Here is a 23458-nt window from a genome sequence, read left to right as displayed (position 1 = left end):
TTCTTTCTTGGGTGCCAACAAGCTAACTAAATAGACTAGAAACTCTTTGTTATTTAAGGAGATGGTGTCTTAACTTGTGTCAGTGAAGGCAGTTAGGCTGTACACTTCAGGTGAGTCATGCAGCTCTGGCTGGGTGGCTCAGTTAATTGGAGCAATGTCCTATACACCAAAAGGCTGTGGGCTCGATTCCCAGTCAGGGCACATACCAAGGTGCCAGTTTGATTCCCAGTCAGGATTGTGTGAAAGAAAGCCAACAGATTGATGTTTCTCATATCAATGTTTCTCTCTATCTCTTTTTCTCTCTCCCTACCTCTCCCTCCTTCCAACTCTCTCTAAAAATCAATGGGAAAAAAATGTCCTTGTGTGAGGATTAACAACAACAATAATAAAAATAAATAAATAAATAAGTAAAAGCACAAGGTTGAATTCACAATTCATCTCTTCAAGATTGACAACATGTGGGTAAAATGTGTATTGCATTTTGAATTAATTATCTTGAAAAAAATGTAAATAGTACTAATTAGGCAGTAAAATTTATATTTTAAAGGAACTTCAATATACCCATACTGTAGTATTATATTCTTTTTCTATTTATATTTGCTATCATAATTCATCATATTAACTTTCATTACATCACTTCACGGGCTCAGAAAATGCTACAACAAAAATTGATCTGTATGGGCTCATTGTATTCATAGGAGAACTTTATTTTTTAATATGCTTTTATTGATTTTAGATAGAGAAAGAGAAAGAGAGAGAAACATCAATCAGCTGCCTCCTTTATGTCCCCTGCTTGGTATCAAGCCTGCCACCTGGGTATGTGACCTGACCAGGAATCAAATCAGCATCTCTCAGTTCATGGGATGATGCTCAACCAATTGAGCCACACCAGCCAGGGCCCATAGAGGAAGTTTAAACCAAAAACAGAATTTATGCTGTAATGTGATGGGTCTCTTCACATACATGGTACAAGGGGAGGAGGTTGGAATGACAACTGGACTCACTGGGTTTCATGTTTACTCTGTGGGGCAGAAATTGATGTTTTTTGTATCACTATGAATGTAAAGCATATGCTCTATAGTACAACCTTTCCCACATGGTGGTACACAGGTTAAATGACAATATATGTTCAACATTTGGGTTAAAAGTTCGGTTTTATTTGTAGCTGGAAGCTGATCTTGACTTTACCTAACTACCCAGAGAGAGGACTGAATGATCAATATCCTAACACACCTATAACACATTCATGATTCATAGGCTTTTTTAGGTAATAATTATGATATAAGCAAATTCAGAGTACAGCCGGGTGCCCAATGAATACATGTCCTATCAATAGTTTTGCAGTGAAGTATCATAACAACTAAGAAAGTGTTGTATAATGTTTTAGAAACCAAAATAAATCCAAATAAGAGCTAGGGAAGCCATTTAATAGACTATGTAGTCATTAGTTACTATTATTTCTGTGGATATTTCCTGCTTCTAATGGCCTTTGGTAAATATGTATTCAGGGTTAACTCTCATTGTATAATGAGCCCAGGAAAAGGAAATTGTTTACTTAGATACTCCTGACAGTGTTCTTATTGAATCCATACTAGACTGCTAAATTGCTTTGAAGGTAAGTAAATCATGACTGGGGAAAGACAGCAGTGAGAGAGCGAAAGGGGAGTGTGTGAACGTGTGCGGTGTATGTGTGTGTATGTGAGCACAAGGGACAGTTAGATCCTGCAGAATTTTTCGGGGCTGATGGACTGGGCTCTCTTAGAGGAGAGCCCCTGTTACCACTGCAAGCACTCCAGGGTGGCCAGTGCTGGCAAAGAAACCATGAAAACTTGAAGGTGAGAGATGCTGTGACTAGGAGCCTAACCTCACCACCACCCAGGCTTGCCTTAGACAACATCTGGGACCCTACAGCTACTCTGACTAGAGACATGCTATCTCAGCTTCAGACCCACAGACACTGGGACGCCAGCCTCCCAGGCCACAGACTCCAGAGTGTGTGACCCTACTGCCAGTCTGCCACTGTCACCACACACTTCCCTCTGCCTGGCCCTCCAGTGACCCTCTGGGTATGTGAGCCTCTTGCTGACCCATCTCTGCAGCCATAGGCATTGCTTGGCCACAGTGAGCAAAAGGAAGAAAATAATAAAGACCAGAGCAGAAATAAATGACATAGAGACCAAAATAAATTTAAAAAATACAAAAGATCAATAAAACCAAAAGCTGGTTCTTTGAAAGGATAAACAAGATGGATGAATCTCTAGCCAGACTCACCAAGAAGCAAAGAGATATGAGCCAAATAAACAAAATAAAAATTGAAAGAGGCAAAATAATAACAGATCCCTCAGAAATACAAAAGATTGTAAAAACAAACAAACAAACAAAAAACTATGAACAACTGGTCAATATAGAAGAAATGGATATGTTCCTAGAAAAACACGATTTTCCAAAACTCAATCAGGAAGAATCAAAAAATCTGAATAGGCACATAACTATGGAAGAAATTGAAACAGTAGTCAAGAAACTTACAGCAAACAAAAGCTCTGGGCCAGATGGCTTTACAGGGGAGTTTTAACAAACATTCTAAGAAGAACTAAAACCTACCCTCCTCAGGCTATCCCAAAAAACTCAAGAAGAAACACTTCCATGCTCTTTCTATGATGCTAGCATTACCCTAATCCCAAAACCAGAAAAGACACTATAAAGAAAGAGAATTACAGACCAATATATCTGATGAACATAGATGCTAAAATCCTCAACAAAATTCTAGCAAATCATATCTAGCATTACATTAGAAAGATCATGCACCATAGCTAAGTGGGATTTATTCTGGGGATGCAAGGATGGTATAATATCCACAAATAAATAAACGTGATGCCTCACATAAACAAATTGATAGATAAAAATTACATAATCATATCAGTTGATGCAGTAAAAGCATTTGACAAAATCCAACATCCTTTCTAATAAAAACTCTGGGAATAATGTATCATACCTCAACATAATAAAAGCCTTATATGACAAACCTACAGCCAACATCATACTCAATGGGCAAAAACTAAAACCAATTCCCCTAAGAACAGAAATAAACAGTGATACCCCCTCTCACCACTCCTGTTTGGCATAGTACTGAAAGTGCTAGCCATAACAATCAGACAAGAAGAAATAAAAGGCATCCAAATTGGAAAAGAAGTAAAACTGTCATTATTAGCAGATGACATGGTATTGTACATAGAGCATCCTAAAGATTCCATCAAAAAAACTAATAGATTTAATAAATAAATTTGAAAATGTAGCAGGATACAAAATTAACACCCAGAAATCTATGGCTTTTTTGTACACCAATAATGAACTCACAGAAAGAGAAACAAACAAACAAAAACAATCCCACTTACCATTGCACACAAAAAAATTAAGATACCTAGGAATAAATTTAATTAAGAAGGTAAAAGTCCTGTACTCAGAAAACTATAGGACATTCCAAAAAAGATAGAGGAAGACATATACAAATGGAAGAATATACCATGTTCATGAATTGGTAGATTCAACATCATTAAAATGTTCAAATTACCCAAAGCAATCTATAGATTTAATGCAATCTCCATTAAAATACCAAAGGCATATTTCACAGACCTAGAACAAAGTCTCCAAAAATTCACATGGAATAAAAAAAAAATATCTTGAATAGCTAAAGCAATCTTGAGAAAGAAGACCAAAGTTGGAGGGATCACATTACTAGGTATCAAGCTATGTTACAAAGCCACTATTCTCAAAACTGCCTGGTACTGGCACAAGAGCAGACATATAGGCCAATGGAACAGAACAGATGCTGGAAGCCAATTCCAGCATGTCATAATTGAAAGATTGATGAAACTTGGGGACTCAACAAGAGCTGAGTCACAAATGTTATCTCCTATTGGGAATAGCTAAAAGCATTTTCCCAAACCTGAAAAGGACACATAAATTAATTGTTCATTGCCAGACAGCTCAGGGCCTCTCAATCTATATGTTATTGCCTTCTGTTGGCCAAACACCTGAACAGCCATAGGCAAATTCTTCCAATCTGACAATGGATTCTGTACCTAACCCTACCCTTTGATTGTATATCTTCACCTTACCTTAGAACAAATTGTGTTAATAAAAAGCAAGGGGTCCTGAGACAAGGAGAACTTAGTTTTCTTTAGCCAACCTCCTCTGCTCCCCACAAATGCCTTTCAAAATTATGTTTCGTCTCTGGACTCTTATTTAATATACACACAGCCCTTTTCTGGATTGCTGGACCCTTCTAGATGCCAGATCAAGATCCAGCATTAAACAGAGAAATTGACCCAAGCCATTATGCTCAATTAATATTTGGCAAAGGAGACAAGAGCATACAATGAAGTCAAATAAATTTTTTCAATAAATGGTGGTGGAAAATTGGACAGATACATGCAAAAAAAAATGAAACTAGACCACCAATTTACACCATACACAAAAATAAATTGAAAATGATAAAGGACTTATATGTAAGATGGGAAATCATAAGTATATTAGAAGAATTCATAGGCAGCATAATATCAGACATATGTCATAGCAATATCTTTACCCATTTAGCTATAAGGACAATGGAAACTAAGAAGAAAATAAACAAATGGGACTACATCAAAATAAAAAGCTTTTGCACAGCAAAAAGGAGTCATCAATAAAACAACAAGAAAGCCCACTGCATGGGAGAACATATTTGTCAATGTTATACCCAATAAGGGTTTAAAGTCCAAAAATTATAGGGAACTCATCCATCTTAACAGAGGAAGAGAAACAATTCAATTAAAAAAATGGGCAAAGTGGACATACAGAAAGCCAAGCAACATATGAAAACATTCTCATAGTCACTAATCATCTGAGAGATGCAAATCAAACTACAATGAGGTAACATCTCACACCTGTCAGAATGGTCATCATCAACAAATGGCAATTGCTGTCGAGGATGTGGAGAAAAAGGAACCTTTGTGCACTGCTGGTGAAAAGGCAGACTGGTGGAAAACAATATGGTGTTTTCTCAAAAAACCTAAAAATGGAACTCCTATTTGACCCAGTAATCCAATTTCTAGGAATATATCTCAAGAAACTAGAAACACCAATCAGAAATAATATATGCACCCCTATGTTCATAGCAGCACCATTTATAATAGCTAAGATTTGGAAACAGCCTAAGTGCCCATCAGAAGATGAGTGGATTAGAAAACTGTGGAATACTATGCTGCTGTAAAAAAGAAGGAGCCCTAAATGGTTTGGCTCAGTGGATAGAGCATCAGCCTGCAGATTGAAAGGTCCCAAGTTTGATTCCAGTCAAGGGCATGTACCTTGGTTGCGAGCACATCCCCAGTGGGAGGTGTGCACGAGGCAGATGATTGATGTTTCTCTTTCATCGATGTTTCTAACTCTCTATTCCTCTTCCTTCCTCTCTGTAAAAAATCAATAAAATATATATTTTTTTAAAAAAGAAGGAACTCCTACCATTTGCAACAGCATGGATGGAGCTGGAGAGCATTTTGCTAAGTGAAATAAATCAGACAGAGAAAGATAAATATCACGTGATGTCACTCATTTGAGAATTATAATGAACAACATAAACTGATGAACAAAAACAGATTCAGAAACAGAGAAGCATTGATTAGATGGTCAAACCTCAGAGAGAAGGTAGGGGAGGGTGGGAGTAAGGGAGAGAGATCAACCAAAAGACTTTATGCATGCATATAAGCATAACTAATGGACAAAGACAGTAGAGGGGGTGAGGGCATGTATGAGAGTGGGGTGGGGAGGGAATGGGGGATATGGACTCATATGTAATACCTTAATTAATTTTTAAAAATCAATTAAAAATATGGAAAAAAAACAAGGCAAAATAAAACACTGGGCATTCAAAAAGAAATGAAACTCCCATTTGACCCAGTAATCCCACTTCTAGGAATATATCCCTAGAAATCAGAAACACCAATTAGAAAGGACAGGTGTTCATATGTTCATAGCAGCACACGTGCCCATCAGCAGATAAATGGATTAAAAACCTGTGGTACATCTACATAATGAAATACTACACAGCTATAAAAAAAGAAAGAATTCTTACCATTCGCAGCAGCATGGATGAACACAGAGAGCATTATGCTAAGTGAAATTAAAAATAGTGCACATCCCTGGCTTTTGTGCCCAGTGGTTAGAGTGACAGCGTGTGCACCAAAGGACCACAGTTCAGTTCCTGGTCAAGATCACATACTTGGTTGCAGGTTCAATCCCAGACCCAGTCAGGTTACATGTGGGAGGCAAATAATCAATGAGTCTCTCACATAGATTTCTCTCTCCCTCTCCCTCTCCTTCTCCTTCTCCCTCTCCCTGTCAGAGAACAACATAAACTGATGAACAAAAATAGATCAAGCCTTAACTGGTTTGGCTCAGTGGATAGAGTGTCCACCTACAGATTGAAGGGTCCCAGGTTCAATTCTGGTTAAGGGCATGTACATTGGTTTCAGGTACGTCCCCAGTAGGGGGTATACAGGAGGCAGCTGATTGATGTTTCTCTCACATCGATGTTTTTAACTCTCTATCCCTCTCCTTCCTCACTGTAAAAAAATCAATAAAATTATATATGCATTTAAATAGATCCATAGACAGAGAATAATCCAATTCACCATCAAACTTTAGAGGGAAGGCAGGGGGCAAGGGGTAAGAGATCAACCAAAGGACTTATATGCATGTATATAAGCATAACTAATGGACACAGACACTAGGAGGGTGAAGGCATGTGTGGGGGTTGGGAGTGGCCAAGGAGAGATCAAGGGGGTTAAAAGGAGAAATATATAAGACTATAAATAATACTTTAAACAAAGAATTTTTTAAAAAGTAAATCATGATTGGCAAGTTGAAATTGGTGAACTAGCTCCAGTTCAACCTCTGGTGTCTTTTTGGACCTCAAGCATTTTGCCAATTTGCCTTATTCTCACTCTGCATCTCAATATAGAAAAGAATAAAACTTGCCCACTTATTTTTTTATTTTTAGTTTTGTGGAAATAGAACAAAGAGAAATGAGGAGGTTGCAGTAGAACTTGGCTGAGAGAGACTGGTTGGTTTCTCATGGTGAGCACTCCTGCAGGTCAGAGCAGAAAGACTAACATAGTTCCCATTTGCAGAAACAGAACTACCATTAGTTCCCTCTTCATGTCACACCAAAGTTCAGTGGTACATACCAGAGATGCCCCGTCTCACTGTATGGGTTCTACAGGGTCATCAGGTATCAGCTGGGTTCTCAGCCATCTGTCCTTAGAAATGTCTTCACAAGTTCACAAATGTCTTTAGGGAAAGAAAGTGGATCACGCATTCAACAACCTGATAAAGCACACAAACCATGATTACGTGATTCTTTTATCTTATTCCCTCCAGATTTCTTCAGCATAATTGCATCAGACACATATCCAGTAAAGCATTTTTTGGATTACATAATCTGCAAATATTGTGAGTAATCCCTTTATAATTATAATATGAGTATAATTTTAAGTAAGGATTAAAAGGGTAGAATAGTACTTTAGAAAGGTGTGACTTAGTTGTAGAGAAATGGGAAGATTACATTATTACAAAGGGGTAAGATTAGTTACTACATTGAAATAAAGATTTTGAGGCTCTCCTTAACCTTGTCTACTCAAATTTGGGGCATTTCCACAATATTTTGGCTCTTATTTTTTCTAACGCATGCTACCTTACCTAATACGCTTTCTTAAAAATGCTAGTCTACTAAGGATGTGACCAAAAAGGACAAAAGCAAAGGCCATACATGCCCATATTATTCTACCCTTATTCTGAAACATAATATACCAACATGCTATTTTGGGCCCCTTTCCCGGTTCGGACTGTGATGTTGCACACAGTGGGCTTGTGACCATCTGTGTCTCCTGGTGTCCCTTGGTTTCTCCCTCCCCCTTAGTAAAATGCTTTTAGAAACAGATGCCCATGCTTCATGGTCATCAGCAATGGCTCATATTCTAATTCATGTGACTAAAATGGAGTCATGAGTTTACCTAATTCACTCATTCATGCTATTTGTAGATATCTCAACCACAACTGCATTACAGCCCTCAGACCTGGAGTGTTCAAGGACCTGCATCAGCTAACTTGGCTGTAAGTATTCTAGCTTTTTTTGCCCCAATGTTAATGATATTTATCAGTGTTCACAGTTTCTATTTGTGTATCTTGTTTACTATACTTATTTTCTAGTTGTCACATAATCTGGAGCACTTGACCCAACAATTTAAGTAGTAGTTGTGTGAAAATAACAGGTGCCATGCCCTTGCAGGTTGGCCTCTGAGCCCAGAACTGGGCTTCCTGGGTCTCTATCACCCAGTGTTTACCTATGGCCACATTTCTCACCTCAGCTCTATTGGCATGTAGTCCCAGATAATTCTTTGATTGGGGTATGATGTAATGTCCTTGTGCATTTTAGGATGTTTAGCAGCCTCTGTGGCCTCTACCTCTACCTTTTTAGATGCCAGTAGTACTAACTGCCTGAGTGTGACAACCACAAATGTGTCTAGACACTCTCAAATGTCCCTTGGGAGAGAAATTGCCCTCTGTGGAAAACCATTGATCTAGAAAGTAAGCAAGTTAAGAATGTTTTGGGTTCCCAGAGCCTTCATAGAAAAGTCTGAATGTATAGTGGCTTTTGGTGTGTCACCACTTTCAAGGCTGAGCCATCAAGCTTACCCCAAGGGGTCTCACCTCAGATGTCTGTGTTTTCATCAGGGAAATGAACAAAGGACAATGAGAAGGCACTCTGTGTCTGCTTGCCTATTTTCCATAGTTCAGCCTAGTCTAATGGAAAAAATCAGGGCCTCAACTTTATCCAGACTCTGTATAAACTGTGGTCCCAGGCTTAATATTGCAGGTACCTTTCTTAATCTTCCTAGGCCTCTTTTCTCATCTGTTAACTGAAATCTTAATTCCTTTTTAAGAGTGATGTTATGAGGATTGGCTTGCATGACATATGTAAAGTGCCATATGCATTGTGCCTGCCATATAGTAGGTTCTCAATGTCACTCCCTTCTCTAGATCCTCAAGAACCTCTGGCAATAAGAGGAAATGGTACTTGGCTTCAAAAGCAACAAAGTAAAAGAAGGCATATTTCCCTTAGTCTATTTTTTCTAGGAAATGCCATATAGACTTAAAAACAGTAATTTGAACATGTAAATATTTTCACCCTCTAAGCTTCTAATAAATTTATTTCTGTCAACACCATTAAATACATCATTTAAATACTGTGAGACCATTGAATCATTTGTGATTTTCTAAATATTTTTTTAATTCATTCTTATTTAGTCAATTAGTGGATCAAAGCATTTAGGAGTTCTAAGTTCAGCCATTGAGTAAATAAGAGTAGCTTGTGTGGGACCCACGTGTCCAGAGGTGAAGGATAAAACTTGGGTCTGAAAGTCCATCACTATGGACTTGCTCGATTCTAATCTGAACTTTTGGAGGAAAGAGCTGCCTTGCCACAGGTGAAGGGAAGGCTCTCATGGAGACGAGTAAGCCTAGTGTGAAGGAACAGGAGGGGGGACAGCAGGTGCTGGACAGAGGCAGGAATGTCACAGGCCTTTAATTTTTCCTGGTTTTACTTAAAAAATATCTCTGACATTGGAAATGTTTGTGATCTGTTGTCAGGATTCTAGATGACAATCCAATAACCAGAATTTCACAGCAGCTATTCACTGGATTAAATTCCTTGTTTTTTCTGTAAGTATTCACTTCCCTTTCAATATATCTGTCTGTACATTGCAATGACATCTAACACCAGCTTACAAAAAAAAACTTTAGAAAAATCATGACCACTATGATTTTTATTAGTCAAAATATCTCCTGTATTTCCAGTCACAATTACTGTTGCTACTTTCTGACCAGGGCTCATATATATTTTAAGCCAGTTGATTTTTTTTTATTTAATCTCCTTTCCTTTCTTTTAGTCCTAAGGCATGTTTACATTTTCAGTGGTTGATCAAAGATAATGTTCATTATTATTTCCTAACTACATATAAATTGGGTGGAATCTCCTAAAAGATTAGTCCCAACTACATTTTTAACAGAAGAAAATGTGCCCTTGCCGATCAAGAGTCACTGAAATGCCAAAATGTTTGCCCTACCAACAGAGTTACTGTCATAATTAGATTGTCAGTTTATTAATAGGCTAGAATGATCCATCAGCAGTGGTCTATATGACCCTTTGCAAGTTAATCACATAACATCATTATTTCTCTATTCATCAGGAGAGACCACAATATCAGAAATTAATTGTGCAGCTTAACGTGCTCATGAGTTGTTTTCTTTGCCCAAATGTCTCCTACATCACTTCTTAGATTTAATGCCAGTTCTAGTGTGGCTCTTGAATATTGTAAATTATGAATGTTTCTCTTAGGAAGAAACTTTGGATGAGCAATGCTGGAAGTGATTGCAAATTTGGAGTTTACAAGAAAAATTATCACCTAAGATATATTTTGTTTCATCTCATAAAATTAAACTGTATAACATTTATTCTCAGGTTATGTGGCATACTGATGCATTCATAGCTTCTTTGATATCTGTTTCCTTTTCCATGCCACACACATATCTAGATAACATTTTGAAGAGGAAGTTATGTTGATAGTCTTCATCCTAACAAATCAATTTTAGCATGCAAGTTTCCATGTTATAAGAATAATAAAAAATATTGCTCTTATAGTGGCATATCATTGCTTCTTTTTAAAAGTTTTATTTTGTTAAAGTAAGTATAGTTAATATACAATTCTATGTTGGTTATACTAGTTCCAAATATACAACATTAACTAACATCTTTTTGTGTAAAGGTCTATGGTTAATAACTACTTAGAAGCCCTTCCCAACCAGATGTGTGCCCAAATGCCTCAACTTAACTGGATGTGAGTATGAATGTAGGTGTTAGTTTGTTATTGGCACAGTGTGAGGAAGCTAATTCATAGTTACATAAAAATTCATCTATGTTCTTCTTTCCAAAACTAAAATCTGATCCTGTTACTTTTTTGTTTAAATATCTTTTGAGAATTCCAATGGGTGTAAGGGTAAAGTTCATACTTCCCCCTTGAGCACTTTGGAACCATCATTTCTCTCCTTCACCTTATATGGTCTCTTTCTCTGCTCCTCAGCCTCATGCCTTCCTTACACATGCACCTACTGTCACTTCCCTCAGCACACATGGTTGACCTGAAAAGTCTTGCTCCTTTATTCTTTTGGTCAACTCTGGTTCCATTTAAAAGGTCCCTTGATCATCACTTCCTGGAAGATATCCTTGACACATTTACTGACTTCAGTGGCTGCCTCTGTGCTCCCTTATCCCAAGAACAGGCTTCCACTATGCCACCCAGTTTCTACCCTGCACACCTACTTCACAGTACTAGAACCACTGATTTACTGTGTGTCCTCTACCCTTTTAGAAATTTCATGAGGGCAGAAACCCACCTATGATTAGTACAATGATTGGCACATAATAGGAGCTCAACAAAACTCACTTAAATGAAAGTGTTAAACTATTTCAATTCTTCGTTGGCTTTTAATCAATACTTATCTAATCATTCATTTAAATTCCTTCATGGCTTCATTATCCCTACCCACAATTCTTTGTCACATTTATCCTCATGGTTCCCTGAGATAGGCAGTGTGGTCACAGGTAGCCATTTCCTACACTGGGAAAGTCCACTATAACTTTTCTCACATCAAACCAGGGGACTTAAAGCCCACAAAATGGGAAAATTTAGTACCTAAGTTATTGATTCTCTCTGAACTGGCCTCAGAATTACTATAATACTAGTAGGTGGTTTTGTGTATACTTACTGTGTATTTACTTATATGCATGTTATCAAAAGGCTTTTATGGCATAAAGAGCTCACTGAGGCATAGTAGAAAGAGTGGCCACTCTCCATCCTGAAAATCAGGATATATATATCCTGACTCTGGCATTTAGGAATTGGAAGACAACTTAGGTCTGAGTTTTTCCTTCAGCAAAATAAAGACAATATTGACAGAATATAAGATGTAAGTATATATTACACAATGGTTAAATGTCAAGGCTTTACAGTCAGACAGATATGGATTAGAAGGGCAGTTCTACCACTTACTAGCTGTTTAACCAGAAGAAAAGTGAATTTATGAGAAACTCAAATTATTCACAGGTGACATGGGGTGATAATATTAACTTATGTACTCAAAACAGTACCTGACAGCATAAAAATCCAATAAATGGCAGCTACTGCTATTATAGGGGTAATATTAGGATAATTAACAGCATGGTAACCAGCATAAACAAATACTCACTAAATGTTGGGCTGCCCTTTCTCTCAATTTTATTAAGTTCTAACATCAATTGAAAGGAAAAAAGAAGCATAATATGAATTATACTAACTGCAGTAAATAGGAGGGAAGCATAAAAAATTGAAACAAAGTAAAAATAAATAAAAGAACAGTCATATCAACAAAAAGTGCCTCTATACATGCAATTTGCACAAAAATATTAAAAACATATTTCCTCCATGACTTTTAGGGATTTGGAAGGCAATGGAATAAAGATTCTTACAAATTCTACCTTTCTGTCATGCGATGCACTCACTGTTCTGTAAGTATCCAATGAACTTTGGTAAACGAGAGGCTACCCAATATATTTGAAAAAAATATATTGACAAGGAATTTAACAATTTTAGTCTGAAACTGGAGTATTATAAAATGCCCATGTAACTAGATTTATTTTGAAAGGGGTCTAAGCCTTACCTGGAGCAGCCATCATGTAGGTCTTCAGCTGTACTTCTTGTTTTTGAGGACAGTCACTATTTCTGTGCATCCACTCAGCTGAACTCATAACTAAGCCTATGTTCTCAGAAATGAGATAATGTATATGAAAGTGGTTAGTTACCCAGTGATTCTTACTGCCAATGGCATTTGTCACATGATCTATCTCTCTCAAAAAAATTTTTTTTTAATTCTAAAGAGAAAGACATCTAATGTGTTCTGATAGGCCAAAGAATCTGATTAGTGATTCTGATTGCCAAAAATGTGTGTGTGTGTTTTATGGGGGCTGGAAGGCAGATGAATTAATTATTACACATTTGCACTGGAAAACTTAAAATTATTTTGTTTTTATTTTAATGATAGTTCTTTATATAGAGTAAACAATTAGTAATGTTGGTTGGTTGGTTTGATGGGTGATTGGAAAAGTTGGAGTCCAAACATTTATAGTAGCCTAACCATTATTCTCTAACAAAGTAAGAGCTAAGGCTATTTCCAAGCTGTACATTTATCCATCAGATTGCAGATAAGCATGTTTAATGAAAAAAGAGATGATCCCACTCAGGGAATACAAAGAGTTTATTACTTTTCTCATGGATAATGAGAGTGAATACTAGAAAACTTAACAAAATACATCTATGTCTTCTATTGTTTAGCTTCACTCAGCTTTTAAATCATTTTCATGCTCATTATCTCTCATTCAGCACTGCTGTAAGGCAGGTGGCGGCTGACCCCCACTTTCTGCCATTTCTCTTAGAGGATTCCATTTACACACAAAGTAAAACAAATGTGCTCCCACCAAATGTAAAATTTGTTTGTGGCCCCAGAAACTACTTTAAGGTTGGGTAAGCTTTGCTCTTTCTGACTTTCTCCTAAGGAACATGCCTTACACAAAAATTCTCTCAAAGCCTTCTATAGAATTATTAACAGGTTTCAAATCTGATATCACTTATGTGTATTTGAGAAAGAAACACTTTCTAAAATGATGAGGATTTAAACAAAATGTAGCTTTATAGATCACACTCAGCACCTCAAACTACTTATGACAGCATTTCCTAGAGAGGACATGTGGATATCCTCAGTGAGAAACTCCAGCCTTATTTCCACACCAGAACCTACCTCACTTTGTGACTTCAAAGGAGGCTTGGGACAGATCACTGGCCTGTCCCAAGGATAACTGGTTACTGCAGCAGACACAAACCAACAGTGCTGACTCTCACCATGTCTTACAGGTTTCTGCCTAGAAATCAAATTGATTTTGTTCCAGAGAAGACATTTTCTTCATTAAAAAATTTAGGAGAACTGTAAGTAGCATTGTCTACTAGGAAAATATGATTGCTTTTTCCAAGATGATAAATTTAATTGACTAGTGAGACTGCTTTTCCACTAGTAGCAATCAAAATCCTGTAGACTACTGGAGATTCAAAATCCATTAAGAAAACCAACATTATCCTAAAGTCAAAAGCAAATTAAAATTAGACATGGGCTTAATATGGATTTTACCTATTTTAATTTCCCTGCCTGTTTTCTTTGAGTAATTTCATGTATATGTGTGCTTAGGAATAAATGAATTTTCATAGCTCCTTAAACCCAGTAATTATCATCTCTAATGACTAAAGTGTAGTTAATTCTCAATAAATGCTTGCTAGATGAATAACTGACTAACTGAAATACTATTAATTAATTATAAAGAAAGGAACAAATATGCTTATATTTCTTGAGAAATTATGACTTCAAGAGCAGATGAAGCAAACACTGACGTTAGGAATGAGACTTAGGCTCATTGAAAGTGATTCAGAGAGCTCATGGACCTTTTTCTGTTCAAACATATGTTTTGTAGATATAAGCCTTGATAAAAAAAAAAAAATCTGTATTGCTATTAATTCATTATCCCTCACATAGCTGTGTTTCATTGGAAGTTAAAATTATATTATACTAGAGGCTCGGTGCATGAAAATTGTTCACGGAGTTGGGGGTTATCCCTCAACCCAGCCTAAACCCTCTCCAATCTGGGACCCCTCAGAGGATGTCCGACTGCCTGTTTAGACCCGATCCCAGTGAAATCCACTGGGGTTGGGCCTAAAAGGGCAGTCGGACATCCCTCTCACAATCCAGGACTGCTGGCTCCCAACTGCTCACCTGCCTCCCTTCCTGATTGCCCCTAACCATTTGTGCCTGGCAGCCTGATCACCCCCTAACTACTCCCCTGCCAGCCTGATTGATGCCTAAGTGCTCCCCTGCCAGCCTGTTTGCCCCCAACTTCCTTCTTCTGCCTGGTAATCCCTAACTGCCCTCCCTTGCAGGCTTGGTCCCTCCCAACTGTCCTCCCTTGCAGGCCTGGTCCCCCCAACTGCTCTCCCCTGCTGGCCATCTTGTGGTGGCCATCTTGTGTCCACATGGGGGCAGGATCTTTGACCACATGGGACAGCCATCTTGTGTGTTGGAATGATGGTCAATCTGAATATTATTCTTTTATTAGATAGAATAGAGGCCTAGTGCATGGGTGGGGGCCAGCTTGTTTGCCCTGAAGGGTGTCCTAGATCAGGTTGGGGGTTCCCTTGGGGCATGGAGCAGCCTAGGTGAGAGGGCTGTAGTGGTTTGCAGGCCTGCCATGCCCCCTGGTGACCCAAGTGGAGGCCCTAGTGTCTTCTACAATTGAAACTTTGTAGCTGGAGTGGAGCCAAGCCTCCTGCTCACTCAGTGATGGCAGCCATTTCTGTTGGAATTCATTTATATAATTGAAACTTTATAGCTTTAAGCTGAGACCAAGGCAGGCCGGGGTGTGTGGAAAGCTTGGCTTCTTCCATAACCGGGGGCAACCCTAGCCTCCTGCTCTTCCAGCTCCGTGGCTGTGGCCATTTCTGTTGGAATTTATTTACCTTCTATAATTGAAACTTTGTAGCATTGAGTGGAGGCCTAGGCCAGCAAGGGCAGGTGGAAAGCTTGGCTTCCTCCATTGCCAGGGGAAACCAAGCCTCCCTCCTGCTGGCTCAGTGGTTGCAGCCATTTTGGTTGGGGTTAATTTGCATACTTGTTCCTGATTGGCGTGGCTGGAGGGCATGGCTTGTGGGTGTAGCAGAGTGATGATTAATTTGCATATCACACTCCCATTAGATAGGATTACAAATGGTGCAATTAGGGAAGAAAGCGCTTCCCTCTGATTTGAGGTCTAAAAACAGAAATTAATTTCTTAACCTCTTCCCCATTTTTTATACCTTATTTTGACATTCAGAAAAGACTGGGGGAAATAACTCAGTCAGAGTAATTTGAAAGCTGTGACCAGTTGGTTAGAGCATAATCCCATACACTGAAAGGTGGTGGGTTCAATTCCCAGGGAGCACACCTGGGTTGTGGGTTCAATCCTCAGATGGGACACATATGAGAGGCAACCGATCAATGTTTCTCTTTCATATCAATGTTTCTTTCTCTCCCTCTCTCTAAACACACACACACACACACACACACACACACAAAACACAATTTGAAAAATAATTCATGAAATTCATGAACAATTAAGATACTTCAATTTAATTCATTAGTATCATTAGCCAAATCCATAAATATTTATTAAGTGCCTCGTGTGTACAAGGCACTGCATTAGAATTAAAAATATCATATGGCAAAAAAATTAAGGGCAGCTCACTCATAAGAGCTTGCTCATTTCTCAAAGGGATTGTCCTGATCAGATCTTGGGGATGGATATGGATTTGGGCTATGGGTTGGAGGGGAGGAGCAGCTCAGAGCAAATACATGTGGGTTTTATATACAAACGTCAGAAAACAGTGGTAAGGAGTCCACATTTTGAAAAATTCCTAATCTCACTCTTATCCTATACTTAGAGCCACTCCTGCTACAAATAAAAGAGCCTAATTGCTTCTTTAAGACCACCAACAATAATGTTTCAACCACATAATATCAGTAAGATGAAAGAAATTTAGAAGATAAAAGAAATAACTTGAACAAGGCATATATATTCCTTGAGTTTACAAAAAAGTTAGGTCATTTTACTGTGCCTCCTGGAGAGGAATAGCCACTGAAGTTCTTTCTCCCCCAAGACTGCCCTTTCTTTTTCAGTGTAGCACTTTGCAGGACGTGTTCTAGGAGTACAAGATCATTGTCACTTTATTCAGTTGTCTGGCTCCCTTATCCTTGCACACCTGTGGCTTTCCTTCTGTGCCAGGACCCACGTGTGCTCCTCCACTAAAGCCAGGTCAGAATTCCCAACTGGCACAACCTCTACAATTTAATGTCATCACAATCACTCAAGAACAATCTGTTAAAACAATTCTTAAGCCACTGCCTATTCCTTCCCCTAGACTTATCATCTTAGTGCCATCAGCACCCTCCTGGCAGCCAGGCTCAAAGACTGCTCCCTTTCCTTCTAGCTCTCTTACACTTCATGTCCTTACAAACCATAAGCCCTGCCAGTGCCCTTCCTTAAACCCTCTTCAGCTGGTCCAGGGTCAAAGTGTCCTGCCAGGTTCCCTCCTCTGAATCTGGCTTCTCAGTCTATCTTCCATGATTCTGTCAGACTTATATCATTCCACAACCCATAGCATATTATGCCATTGTCCTACTTAATATCCTCCCTCCTTGTTGCATGCTATTTAGCAAAGTCCTTGACACAGTTCTCAGATGTTAATGTTCAAAAAGATCACAGCTCTGGCTTTAAATGCATGGCTCCTCCTCCCTCCACCCCTGGCACTTCCAATGTGGTAGTTACAGATAGGCACTATGAATGTGTTCTTTTTATGAGCATCCTCCTTGATTCTGATGCCTGGCCTCTACTCGCAAACACCGACTCAGAAAGTATTCATGGCCCTTCCATTCTGTCGGTATGTGCTTTTTCAGGCCCCCATCCTCTCCAACTCGTACTTTCTATCCTCCAACACATTGGATCACTTGCTGAATCCTGATGAGTTGACTTCTGAGCATCTGTTTCTGTGATCCTGCTTAATTTAACCCTCCACTGAAAAGCTGCTCTCCTCTTGTTCCATTAATTAAAATCATCCAGCTTTGTTCAGATACTTCCTAATTTCACAGGCCAAGTATGAGGACTTCTTCCTTTGTTTCTTATATGTACTTCTATAATAGCACTTGTTTCATTCATTTCTTGATTCATAATAGAGCTGTTTGTCCTAATTGTAATATTCTTTAGAGAAAGAGCTAAGTCTTAGTTATTTGTAGCTCCCACACATTGACCAGCAGTTCCAAAACATCAAAAATAGATAAGATCTTTTGTTTTATTCTTAGGCAACTTCACATGTTTTGCTTTAACATCTTCTCTGCCTCAAAAGGATATTTTGGAGTCTTAAAAATTCCTGATTTCTTCTGATCATGACAAATCTCTTTTCCTCATTCTTTAGAAAAACTTCCCTCTGATACTTTCTGGATCAGACTGTCCTATTATATTTAGTTCTAAATTCTCAATTTCTTATTAAAAATAGTACTATATAAAAGAGATGAAAAATTTTTGAACCTACCCATTCAAGATTATCTGGACAAATATAGTGTACACAGTAATGCTATCTTAGTAGGAATATAAAATAAGTATAAGGCATGGGTTTTAACCTCAGAAAGCTTATAGTTGAATAAACATACTATCACATATATGAACCAAATAGGATTACAAAACAATGAATTGTCAAAGTGTACTCTTCATACTAAAACAGAAGAAATTAATCAAAGTAGATATTGAAGCCAGGTTGGGAATGTGTTGGAAAAGGGCTGAGAGAAAATTCCAGACAGGAACTGGTTGAGTGAAATGTCACATGTCTGAAAGTGATGGAAAACATACTAATTTGGCTAACACAGACTGGTTGTATAACAAGTTATCAGGTTGGTTAAAAATGGAATCATATTCTCTATTATGTCAAGTGAGATGATGAAACTTGTGAGGAGTAATAATAAAGTTATCTATTTCCAATATAATTGCTTTGGATTTTCACTGTCACCAATAGGGACCTGTCTAGCAATATGATAACGGAGCTACCAACCCATATTTTTACAGACCTGAAACTTCTACAAAAACTGTAAGTTTTTCTTGCCACCACCATCAGATTTAAATGGCAGCATCTTAAGCTTCCAAAATAATAACATCCTGATGCTTCCTTCCTTCTTCCCTCTAATGGAACATAAGGAACCTGTCATCCAACCCTCTCTTGTATCTCCACAAGAACCAGTTTGAAAGTCTTAAACAACTTCAGTCTCTGTAAGTGAAATATGACAGTGCTGATTATATTTTAGTGGATTTACTTCACTTAGAAACATATCTAATTCATAAGGGAAATCTCATCCTACAGTTTTCATAGAGATTTAAATGTGTAATTGTTTTGTTATTAAACCTTTGGTGGAGAACAAATTGTGGAAGACTTACTGTTGCTTCTCAATCCCCTTTCCTATACCAATCAACATTCTATCAGCTTACAGAGCATGCTTTTTACTTTTAATCAATGCAGGGGGGAAAATGTGCCACAAAGATGAACATTCAGACAATTAATTTTGTTTAGTATTTTAAATTTTCAAACATATTAAGCTGCAAGTAGTCTCAATCACCCTATGTTTTTACACAGAACGTATACCGTGTTATCCAATCTCAGCCTAAAGCCTTTCTTCATATAATTCCAAAGACCAATACTTACTATCACTTTTTATTCTTGCTAAATTGCTTTCTATTGAAAATGAAAGCAAGATTTAGATTCTCTCTCAGGTGTTAATGAGCATCCACTGATTTAAAGGAGTTGGTTGTTGCTTTCCAGAAGCCAGAATATTTAAAACCAAAAAATATATAAATAATGCATTAAGAACAGACAGAATATGCACAAAATGACTCTTCCTCTCACTCACCACATACTGAATTCTGTTGGTTTTTTAAAATTTTCTTTATTGGTTAAATTATTACATATGTGTCCTTATCCCCCCATTACTAAATTCTGAAAGGCAAAATACCAAGTTATCATACCATGCCTTTCTGAAAAGTCAAGTTGTAACTTTTCTTTTAATATTTCTTTGCTTTCTTTATTGTCTCATTAATTTTATTATAATGATTTACTTGCATATTTATCGGCCACCAACTTATTTATAGCACTTGTTGTCTTAAGAACCAGGATATAGTGGCTTCTGCTCATTTGGAAACTATAGGTTATTATTCAAATAATCACACAATCCATGCAAAGCTAAAACTGTGATAAATCCAGGACAAAGCTAGAGACCAAAAGAAAAAAAGAGGAGAAAAATCCATTTAAAGGACTCGAGTGTTTCCTGCAGGCGGGGCCCTGTGAGGACTCAGTGACACTGTTACTCCTCTAAGCCTTGTTTCTGATGACCAAAGGGCAAGATAGTTCCATTGTGAAGGATTCAATGGGCAAAGGAAAACTCAGGGCCATGTTGAGAAATCCTTATTCAGATTAATCAAAAAGAAATAGAATGAGAATCAAACACCTTTCACAATAAACTTTAAAAGTGAAAGGTTTCTCTCATTTTATTTATTTATTTATTTATTTATTTATTATTTTTTTATTAAATTATTATCTTTGTACACGGTTTCTCTCATTTTAGATTGTCCTCTCTCCAACTATTATTCCTGAGAAAAGGAACATTCCCTTAATTCCTGCCACCTCAAAAAGGTCATAATCGCACCAATCCCCACTGTCGTTTTTAAGCCAAAGAAATAAATGACAGTGTTGTATTCAAATGTAATTCTGCATAGGTAGCGACAAAGTAAACTGTGTACATGAGGCATAAGGAGAAGTGACAATTTTCTAAGATAGCTTACTGTGAAATGCTCATCCTACTTTGAATTGGTAACATAAGCTTTTGAAAGGTAATATTAAGGAAAGACAAATAATGCAATTACTAAAAAGTGAAACCCTAAAACATGAAACCTGTGTGCCTGTTTTCCAGAGACCTGGAAAGGATAGAGATTCCAAATATAAACACACGCATGTTTCAGCCCATGAGGAATCTTTCTCACATGTATGTATGTATGAAAGAACGGAGAAGACCGCATGGTGGAATGTCGCAGATGTTCTAGTGCAAACTGTCTCGTGTGTCACTGCAATGTGTTTTTGGTGCAAGAAAAGTCTTTTTTATTGAGAACTTTTTAATTTTGTCACCTTTGGTCCCTGTTCAAATAGAATTCAATATTATGATGTGCCGACATGAATGACACTTCTCTCTGGAAACATGCTGTTTATCCAATTGAGGCACAATAAGAGATCAGGGTTCCAGAGTGCCACACATTACACAAGATGAAGTCAATGGCTCAATGGTACTCAGGAGACCTGGGAACATTAACTCACCTCTCATGAGTGAGCAGTCGGCTGCTCTAAGATTTGAGCCCTTAGGAAGAAAGGTGCCTATATAAATTCCAGGTGTTGTTACTGTTACTAAGTGCACTTCAAAATGGAGGTAATTAATCTTTAAAGTAGTTTTTGATAACTCACTTGAATATATTTGACTAAAGTGCACTGTGTACGTTGTGTTAATATATGTGTTTATGACATGATTATTTCTTTATCTACTGTGTAATCTCTGTGTTCATGATTTCAAAAATTAACCATTGTTATTCACAACAATAGGGAGAATTCGAAGTAAGCTTACAAGTTGGGTGCAGCAAGTGGCTGAAATGGTTGGTGTGAAGGTGCTTTTTTGAGAAAACATTTTGTTTGTGTCCGTGCCATAGGTGTAATTACTAAAGGACAATTGTCTGGTGCATACTCGCATGGTTTTCACAATTTCTATTTCTGTGGCACCAGTAGATATTTAAGGAGGCTCTCATTTTCTTGTTGCAGGCAGAATGTGAGGTATTAGAATAGAGAAATTCAATCATTTTAGAACTTGATAGATAACCTTAGGTTAAGGTCAAGAGGACTCAACAACTAACAGAAAATATGTTAACTTAGGTCCCTATTAAGTGGCCTAGTTCTTTTGTCTTCCTTGTCCACATTTATTGAAACACCTTCACCCCGTAACCCCATCCCTTCCACTTGTCATTCAGTGCCAAAATCACAGTGGGAAGAGAGGCTGAACTACTGAGATACCCTAGCTCGCTCTATCTGAAGACAGTGGACATAATTCCTGAAAGAACCAAGGTTTCAATGCATGCCAGGGATTCCAGGGAAGAAGGGAAAAACAAGAGTTATACATCAGTTATACATCTACTAGAGGCCTGGTGCATGAAATTCGTGCACAGGGGTGGGTGGGTGGGGAGGTAGTGTGTGTGTGTGTGTGTGTGTGTGTGTGTGTGTGTGTGTTCCTCAGCCCAGCTTACACCTTCTCCAATCTGGAACATCCCTCTCACAATCCAGGACTGCTGGCTCCCAACCGCTCACCTGCCTGCCTGCCTGATTGCTCCTAACTGCTCCCCTGCTGGCCCGATCATCCCCAACTTCCCTCCCCTGCAGGCCTGGTCACACCTAACTGCCCTTCCCTGCAGGCCTGTTGCTCCCAACTGCCCTCCCCTGCCTCCCTGGTCGACCCTAACTGCCCTCCCCTGCTGGCCTGGTCACCCCTAACTGCCCTCCCCTGCTGGCCTGGTCACCCCTAACTGTCCTCTCCTGCTGGCCTGGTCACTCCTAACTGCCCTCCCCTGGAGGCCTGATTACCCACAACTTCCCTCCCCTGCCAGCCATCTTGTGGCGGCCATCTTGTGTCCACATTGGGTCGGCTATCTTGTATGTTGGAGTGATGGTCAATTTGCATATTACCTCTTTATTATATAGGACAATTGGGTAGATGATATGGGGAAGCTAAACTATAAGCTGCTCAGGGGTAGGTATTGCATCCAATTTTTCTACATAACATCCCAGCACTAAATTATGCATCATTCATTAGCTCATCTAAGAAGTGTTTGCTGAGTACTTCCCATGTGCCAGGCGCTGTTCTAGAGCTGAGCATTCAGGATGACCAGGAGAAACAAGTGTCTGCCTCTGCCCTGTGGAGCTTTTAGAACCAGAACATAAACATGTAAACAAACTAATCTGTAATGTTAAAAGCATAATATGCTAATTAAAACAAACAGCCGAACCTTCTGGACGTCCTTCCAGACGTCCGTCCATGTGACCTTCCAGACGAAGCCGGGCTGCGACGGCTGAACCTCTCGCACAAATTTTGTGCATCAGCCTCTAATAGTTAATAAATGCTATGAAGACAAGTACAACAAGATGAAGGCATGGAGAGAGGATGGTGATAGTCCACAGATAAGTCAAAGAATGTGATAGTTTAGTGAGGGAGGGAGCAGCCCAGAACATCAGGGGAAGAGGGAAAAATCTTCCAGGCAGAGAGAAAAGCAAAAGCATCATACTGAGAAGGGAGTGAGATGGCTTGTCTGAGGATTAGAAGAAGGCCAGTGTGTCTGGGTGGAATGAGACAGGAAGCCAAGGAGGTAAGAAGGACCTGGGTAACCAGGGGTTCCATCACGGGAGGCCTTGAAGCTGTGGCAAAGTCAAGCTTTGTCTACCAAATGGATGGGGAAGGAAATGACAAGATTTAGAAGAAAAGAGATGAACTAAAAGAGGTGGTAAATAACACAAAAATAGAATGAGCTTTATGGGCAAAAATCCTGAACACCCAGGTTTCGGAAATGGCAATAAGCCAGACAACCTCCCCAATTCAAATGCTTAATCCACACACATGGATCATAAATAGATTGATCACA

At 38.5% G+C, this 23458-nt stretch overlaps 1 protein-coding gene across 1 annotated transcript in view; it reads left to right on the top strand.

The window, feature by feature from the left end:
• Positions 1–23458, top strand: part of RXFP2 (relaxin family peptide receptor 2) — a gene marked incomplete at its 5' end in the record, with an annotated part of 63683 nt that overhangs the window by 31890 nt on the left and 8335 nt on the right. Inside the window, 9 exons of the mRNA XM_084878575.1 lie at positions 7414–7485; positions 8074–8145; positions 9682–9753; positions 10857–10928; positions 12563–12634; positions 14034–14105; positions 18762–18833; positions 18941–19012; positions 20704–20775. Coding sequence (XP_084734701.1) covers positions 7414–7485; positions 8074–8145; positions 9682–9753; positions 10857–10928; positions 12563–12634; positions 14034–14105; positions 18762–18833; positions 18941–19012; positions 20704–20775 — 648 coding nt within the window. The remainder of the gene's footprint in view (positions 1–7413; positions 7486–8073; positions 8146–9681; positions 9754–10856; positions 10929–12562; positions 12635–14033; positions 14106–18761; positions 18834–18940; positions 19013–20703; positions 20776–23458) is intronic.

This window comes from Pipistrellus hanaki (assembly GCF_964339955.1).
Source record: "Pipistrellus hanaki genome assembly, chromosome: 3".
In the NCBI taxonomy this organism is placed as follows: domain Eukaryota; kingdom Metazoa; phylum Chordata; class Mammalia; order Chiroptera; family Vespertilionidae; genus Pipistrellus; species Pipistrellus hanaki.
This window is presented reverse-complemented; position numbering and strand designations above follow the sequence as displayed.